At 49.6% G+C, this 8,015-nt stretch overlaps 1 protein-coding gene across 1 annotated transcript; it reads right to left on the reverse strand.

Annotated features, from left to right (window-relative positions):
- Positions 1-6,685: 6,685 nt before the first annotated feature.
- LOC125554694 lies at positions 6,686-7,812 on the reverse strand. The gene has a single exon (XM_048718164.1). It carries the CDS (start codon positions 7,810-7,812, stop codon positions 6,844-6,846), a length of 969 nt encoding a protein of 322 aa, XP_048574121.1. The 3' UTR covers positions 6,686-6,843.
- Between the last annotated feature and the right edge of the window lie 203 nt (positions 7,813-8,015).

Genomic DNA, 8,015 nt, shown 5'->3' on the forward strand with positions numbered 1-8,015 from the left:
ATTCGTAGAGAGAGCCATCAGACTAAGCCTACACTTCCAGCATCCTATTTCTGAGAGAGACTACCTACCCAACCGTTACCCTTTGTGGGTTGAAGTCTCCATCAACCGTGGATGTAGGATAGCACCACCTATCCGAACCACGGGAAAAACATCCGTGTCTCCAATTGCGTTTGAATTCTCCAAACCCTTCCCTTTACATTCTTGCAAGTTGCATGCTTTACATTCCGCTGCTCATATACTCTTTGCATGCTTGCTTGATATGTATTGTGTATGTTGAAATTGTGCCTAAACTCCACTTAAACCGAAAAAGCTTAAAAATTGCAACTTTAGCATTAAGTGTCTAATCACCCCCGTCTAGACACATCTACTTCTAGATCCTACACAAACTGAGAAGACTCTTGAATTGCTTCGGATGGGTGAAAAGAATTCTCACAATCGAAAATAATTATGAGCGGATGGCAACAAGCTAGAATCACGAATCTCTGAGAGAACGGATAAGATATGGAGGTAAAACTCTTCTTCTGTCTTCAAAATCTCAGAGTTACGATGAGAGACACCACCATGAATTATTTAGACACTCCGGAAGAATCAAAAAGCGAAGAGGTTGAGCCAACTATCAAAAGAATTGTGAAAGATCTAGGAGAAGGCATTTGACTGATGACAATTCATTCTTACGTCAAACTTTGAAAGAATTTGAGGATAGCTCCGGAAAAATAAGAAGAGTCAGGTAAGATCCTGGAAAAAGACCCGTGGGTTAGGGCCCACTGAAAAGATACACCGTTGAAATGATTTAAAAGATAGATTGCGCCGGTTGAATTAAATGGCTAGAATGATATAACATCCTCAAAAGACCTTGAACAACTGCAGAGTTGAAACACGAATCTTCTGAGCTATCTTCGGCACTCCGGAACAAATGTAAAGTGGGAGGTGAATGATTAAGAGGTGCACCGGTAAGAGGTGGTATTTGAAACGAGGAAAGAATATAATCAACAAAGCTTGAATTGGTCCACCGGAGAAGAAAAGAGCAAATAATGATGAACTTGAGGCTCCGTTAGGATCATCATGAGAATCACCGGGTAAGAATATTGACGGAAAAGAATGGAGAGACTTCACATGAATAAAAGGATACTTGATTAAGAAATCTGAGTCCTTGAAGAAAAAGGGGTGGGTGGGTGGGAAAACAAAGGCAGCTTGGGACGAATGGAACAAACACCGTTGAGAAGAACTGATAATTGATCTTGCTGATATTGAAATGATCGGATCCACTTGAAGAGAGACACACCAGTTGAAAAGGATTGACATGACAATCTCGATTATCAATAAGGATTAGTATTCACATAGGAACATGAGAACACCGTTTAGAGAAGGTATGGAATCAACATTTGACTTCGAAGCAACTCGAATACCACAACTCAAAACAAAAACAAAAACAAAGGGTTGGCTTGCAGAATAAGCCGGAACAAACATATGATAGAGATTTCGTTCGAAGTTTTCGTGGTGGGGCCTACACGGGCTCGATCGTACAGCACCATCATGTACAAGGCAGTGCACAAGACATACGAAGCGTCCCCAAGTTGGCATAGCCAAGGACTCTTTAAGACACAACGAGACCACTGTAAAACCAACCGTGAATAGGCGGACCACTAGACGTCGAACCCTAATTTCAAATCATACATCTGTCGGAAAGAAATCCTAGGAGCTACTTGAATTCCCACTTATAAACTCCCGAAACTTTCCCAGTTATGCAATCAGGTGTTGGGGATACAGGGGAAGCATAATATCTCACCCAAAACTAGCAAATCCTACATCCAGCTGTATCCATCCTTCAACACATAACCAAGAAACCGTCAGAAATCGTTTACCTCAACCTTCGAAAAGCATCCGTTATACGAGTTATGGCAATACTCCCAACTCCCACCCCAGTACTGGGTGGCGTCGAGGTTATCTCACCAACAACTGCATAAAAGAGATTTTCAATGTCGGCGAAACTAAACTCTGGTATTCCAGAACTGCAACGATAAAATTGTGACGACAACACCTCGGAGCTCAACTCCCCGGGACACTGCCACAACCCCTAAATGTCAAGAGGCACCAAGAACAATGTTCTCGTCACAAATCGATCGGAACGATTCCAAGATACCCGCGTGATCCTAAATTTTTTTTAGTGAAATTTGAGAAGAGAAGAGTCAAAACTCTACGTCAGGATGCCTCACCAGGGCGACGAAGGGATTGAGGAGTAAAAAGAAGTCCTAACTCTCCGATATATATAATTCCTAGAAGACTCAAAACATTTCTAGACTCAATAACGCCAGCGATTCGATCAAGCAGGGGGCTCCTAAGGTCGGGGAAGGCTCTGATTACCAACTTGCGATGCCCTCGATGCGGCTATATCTCCCACGTGTCGAAGCACGACTTAGAGGCATAACCGCATTGAAAGCAATGTCGCGAGTGAGGTAATCTTCGCAAACAACCCATGTAATACAATAAGGGAAAAGATACATAGTTGGCTTACAATCGCCACTTCACACAAATACATGAATAAAGCATTACATCATCCAGATACAATCAAGGTCCGACTACGGAACCAAAATAAAAGAAGACTACCCCAAATGTTACACAGATCCCCGATCGACCCCAACTAGGCCCCACTACTAAACAACAAGAACGAAACAACACAAAGGACACGATCTTCATCGAGGCTCCTCCTTGAGCTTGGTTGCGTCATCTGCACGGTTCAACGGCACCTGCAAACTGGTTTTGGAAGTATCTGTGAGTCACGGGGACTCAGCAATCTCACACCCTCGCGATCAAGACTATTTAAGCTCATGGTAAGGTAAAAGGTGTGAGGTGGAGCTGTAGCAAGCGACTAGCATATATGGTGGCTAACATACGCAAAAGAGAGCGAGAAGAGAAGGCAAATCACGGTCGAGAAACTATGATCAAGAAGTGATCCTAGGACAACCTACGTCAAACATAACTCCAACATCGTGTTCACTTCCCGGACTCCGCCGGAAAGAGACCATCACGGTTACGCACGCGGTTGATGTATTTTAATTAAGATAAACTTCAGGTTTTTTACAACCGGACATTAACAAATTCCCATCTGCCCATAACTGCGGGCACGGCTTTCGAAAGTTCAAATCCCTGTAGGGGTGTCCCAACTTAGCCCATCACAAGCTCTCATGGTCAACGAAGGATATTCCTTCTAGCGGGAAGACCCGATCAGGCTCGGAATCCCCGTTACAAGACATTTCGACATTGGTAAAATAAGACCAGCAACACCGCCCGAATGTGCCGACAAATCCCGATAGGAGCTGCACATATCTCGTTCTCAGGGCACACTCAGATGAGCTCTCCATACAACTAAAACCAAACCTCGAGTTTCCCCGAGGGGGCGCTGCACAGGGCTCTAGTTTGGACCAACACTCAGAGGAGCATTGGCCCGGGGGGGTTAAAATAATGATGACCCTTGAGTCTGCAGAACCCAAGGGAAAGAAAAGGCTAGGTGGCGAATGGTAAAACCAATGTTGGGCATTGCTGGAGGAGTTTTATTCAAGGCGAACTGTCAAGGGGTTCCCATTATAACCCAACCGTGTATGGAACGCAAAATCCAGGAACATAACACCGATATGACGGAAACTAGGGCGGCAAGAGTGGAACAAAACACCAGGCATAAGGCCGAGCCTTCCACCCTTTACCAAGTGTATAGATGCATTAATTAAATAAGACATATTGTGATATCCCAACAAGTAAACAGGTTCCAACAAGGAACAACATCTCCATGTTCCAACAAGGAACAAACTTCAATCTTCACCTGCAACTAACAACGCTATAAGAGGGGCTGAGCAAAGCGGTAACATAGCCAAACAACGGTTTGCTAGGACAAGGTGGGTTAGAGGCTTGGTTCAACAATATAGGAGGCATGATAAGCAAGTGGTAGGTATCGCAGCATAGGCATAGCAAAAGAGCGAGCATCTAGCAAGCAAAGATAGAAGTGATTTCGAGGGTATGGTCATCTTGCCTGAAATCCCGCAAGGAAGAAGAACGAGTCCATGAAGAAGACAACCAGACGTAGTCGAACGGATCCTCACAAACGCGACGTTATCGGAACCAACCCGAAGAAGCAACACCGAAAAGAAGCACACAACATAGTAAATAACCAAAACCTGAACATGGCATGATGCACAACCAAGTATGATGCATGTCCGGTTTAATGAAGCATGGCATGGCAAAGTGCACAAGCAATCCTACAACTTAAGTGGAGCTCGATATGCAACTCCGTTGCATATTGACGAAACACCATGTGACTTATTTAGTTCTCTCCCATTTGTGTACCCAACAATATTAAATGTTGATTAACATGGCAAGAGGGTGAAGCAAAGTAAAACTACCTATCTAGTCAAGTTTAAATGAGGCCGGAAGCAACGAACAACAATTCCGGTAAATCCCCATATGCATATATTAGGTTTGGTACTGTTCTGCCCTAAACCATATTTTATAGTTGTTAAACATGCAAAGTGGTGCCACCATGTTAAACTAGGCATTTTTCTACCCCATTTACATATAAAGTTTGTTACAAACCGAGTTACGGTTAAATAGTTATGAATTAAATCATTTTAGCAAGTTATTTAAGCAAAGTTAAACAAACAGCATTATAAACATTTTGAACATGGATGGAAATGACATATTATGAAACTACACAAAATTCTAAGCAACTTTCATATATAAATCATTTTAATCCGGTGCATAGATGATGAGTTATTATATGCTTGAAACAGGAGGGTTTTTCTGTAAAAACTACTGACTCTGAAAAATAGGAAAAACGTTCTATGTAAAAAAACAGGATACGGGCCGGATCTGGTTGGCCCATCAGGTAATGAAAATGGAGGGCGCTGGGATGTGGGTGGCTCACCCATGGGCCTCGGCCCAGTCAGCGGGCTGCAGCAGACCGGCTGGGGCTGTGGGCCGCTGTCAACGGCGAAGGGGAGGGGACTGGGCCTAGGCGCGTGGCTGGAGAGGAGATCGACTCGCTCGGGCGGGTTGACGATGCGGTCAACGCGCGCGCAGTTGCCTGGCATTGCTCGATGCAGAAGGAAGCAGAGATCGCGGGGATGAATATGGCGAAGCAGGGACGTCGAAGGCTGATGGCGGCGCAGCTGCAGAAACCTGGGACGGTGGACGGCGGGAGGCAGCGAGGTTGGCCGGATCCGAACAGATCCGAGCGGGGCCGATCCATTCCCGGCGGTGGGAGACGACTCCGGTGCGGTGGAGCTCCAGCGGCGCAGCCGCAAAGCTTCAGGCAATCCTGGCATCGTCCCTGTGAGGGAGAGCTGGAGGAGCTCGGGCGTCAGGTGCGGGAGCAGAGGGGCCGAGGCGCCATGGCAGGGAAACGGCAGCAGCGGCGGGGGAGCTTGGCGGCATCCATGGCTGGCGGCGTTGTATGGTTCCTGCAGCGACACGGTAGAGAGAGGGAGCACGCGGTGAGAGAGAGAGGAGAGAAGGACGAGGAAGGAAGAGGCAGGGGCGCAGGTCCTGCTGCAGGTGGTCTCCGACGAGACCGGCCGGCGACAAGGGACTCGAGGAGCTCCTCTCCTTTGGGTTCGAGCGGGGCAGGGAGGAAGAAAACGCATCGGACAGGAGGCGGCGGCTGCGGGATGCCTCGGGCTCCTCTGGTTCGACGCGCAGCAGACGCGGGAGGCGAGACGAGGCTGGATTGGTGGATCAAGGGGAACCAGAGGCTGGCGCTAGTTGGGTGGATCAGATCTGGGAGGATCCCGAGAGGGGATTAGGTGGAGAGTTCGGCGGCGGGTGAAGGGACAAACCTCCTAATTTCTAGGGTTTGACCAAAAAGGACTAGGGGTGGGCGAATATATACACCACGGGTTAGGTTAGGGGCTATCTCGACCCTACGATCGTAATCGGATGATCGCGGATAAAATAGCTAGGGAGTCCAATTAACAAAATGGAGATATTTTGTAGATGTTTGGGGATGATCCGGATCCAACGGTGACGACTGCTCGGGTCGGGTCCGGGACAACTTTCGAACGCGCGCGCGAGGATTGGCCGCGGGCGGACGAGAGAGGTTAGGTAGGGTCTGACGGTGAGTAGTGGACTGTGCAGAAGGTCTCAGGCTGAGAGAAGAGAAGAGAGGCCCGACGACTGTTTCCGAAGACCGAAAACGTCCGACGTTAGACCGACTATATTGCCGCTATAGATTAACGGTTGGGCTATCCAACGAACTCCGAATGCGATGAAACTTGACAGGCGGTCTATCTACACTATAATAAGACCACACGCCAACTTTCAACCCAATCCGAGAACATTTTCCGGCCACTTATAAAATAATAATTCGGACGTGCCGCGGGCGCGTGCAAGTGTGTCTGGGCTCAGAACGGACAACGGATGGAACTGGGGGAACCCGGACGGATGCAAGTTTTGAAAACATAAAGATGCAATGCACATGATGACATGACAAGATGCAACACGCAAGCAAAAGACAAGGCAACAACAGCGAATAACTGAAGGACACCTGGCACATCGGTCTCGGGGCGTTACACGCCGGATCCATGGTGGCGAGGAGTCGTTGGCGATCGACGGCTTGCTTGCGCGTCTCCAGTGTGTGGGAAGAGGGGCGGTATGGCGACTGATACCACGTGTTAGGTACACACTAGTTCTTCTCCTCTCAACTATGGTAATCTGAATCAGGTAGCAGTACAACTGGGGAAGGAGATAAGAAGGGGATCAGGATTACAGAGAGATACACACACGCCGCCGCCGCCGCCGCCTGATCCTAGTCGGGATGCCCGCTCTCTACCTGTTACCTGCCTTATATCCTTCTGCAACCTAGTCTCCTGAGCTGAACATGTAGGAGATCCATTGGGGTCCAGTAAACTTGTGGCAAGGCCTCCTTTCCCTTCTGGGCCGGCTTGGTACCGTGGCTTCTCTCGGTCCAGGTGTAGCTGGGACGCTAACATAGTACTCCTGCCGGACGAGGACAGAGAGCAGGGGAAGGGTGAGGAGAATGAGCAGCGCGGTGGCCGACGCGGCGTAGGCAGCGTGCGAGAAGCCGCTCTGCTTCTGGACGACGATCATCACGAGTATGTAGGAGGCGAGGGCGACGGAAATGTAGAGGAAGCAGAAGAAAGCGCCATCCTCGTTTCGTCTAGGCGGCGGCGGCTTGACGCGAACGACGGGGAGGAAGACGACGGAGACGGCTGCGGGGAGCCATGCGATGAGCAGCAGGATGGACTTGGAGTCGTCCCCGCCGTAGATGGCGAGGTAGAGCTGCGTGAGGATGGCGCCGCTGAGGCCGACGTAGCCCTTGAGCAGGCCCAGCACGACCCCGCGGCCGCTCCCTGGAAAGCTCTTGACGCAGGTGATGAGCGCGCCGGTGCCGGCCAAGGACTGCGAGTTGGCCCCAGCGCAGACGTAGGCGCACATGAGCCAGAGCGGCGGGCGCGTCGTCCGGCCGGCGACGACGAGGTAGACCATGAGGTAGCCGGTGAGGTTCATGGCGGCGCCGACGGCGAGCACGGCCGAGGGTGGCGCGACCTCGTTCAGGAGGCCGGCGACGACGCCGACGTTGCTGCCGAGGTCCTTGAAGAAGGCGAGCGTGTTGAGCGTGCACTGGTCGTAGCCCAGCGACGACTTGAGCGCCGTGGAGTAGATGCCGAAGGCGTAGGTCGCCCCCGACGCGGACAGGATGAGCAGGCACGCGAGCGCCATGAACCACCGCCCTGCCACCACCTGTCGGGCGAACCGCAGTGTCACCACCTCCGACTCCGACACGCCCGCGCCACTGCCGTACACCATAACCATTAATTAATATTGGCGCGCGCCAAGAAGATCCTCCTCCGCACGTACGGTCGCAGTAGAGTTGGTGCGTATGATTCACATGAAATGTGTTGGTTTGGTTATGATGATTCGATGATTGATACTACTGGTAGTTTGTTTGGTTGCCCGCAAAAAAAAAGTAGTTTGTTTGGCCAGATTAATGAAATTTGAAGAGTGTACTG

Source organism: Triticum urartu, chromosome 4, assembly GCF_003073215.2.
Source record: "Triticum urartu cultivar G1812 chromosome 4, Tu2.1, whole genome shotgun sequence".
Taxonomy (NCBI): domain Eukaryota; kingdom Viridiplantae; phylum Streptophyta; class Magnoliopsida; order Poales; family Poaceae; genus Triticum; species Triticum urartu.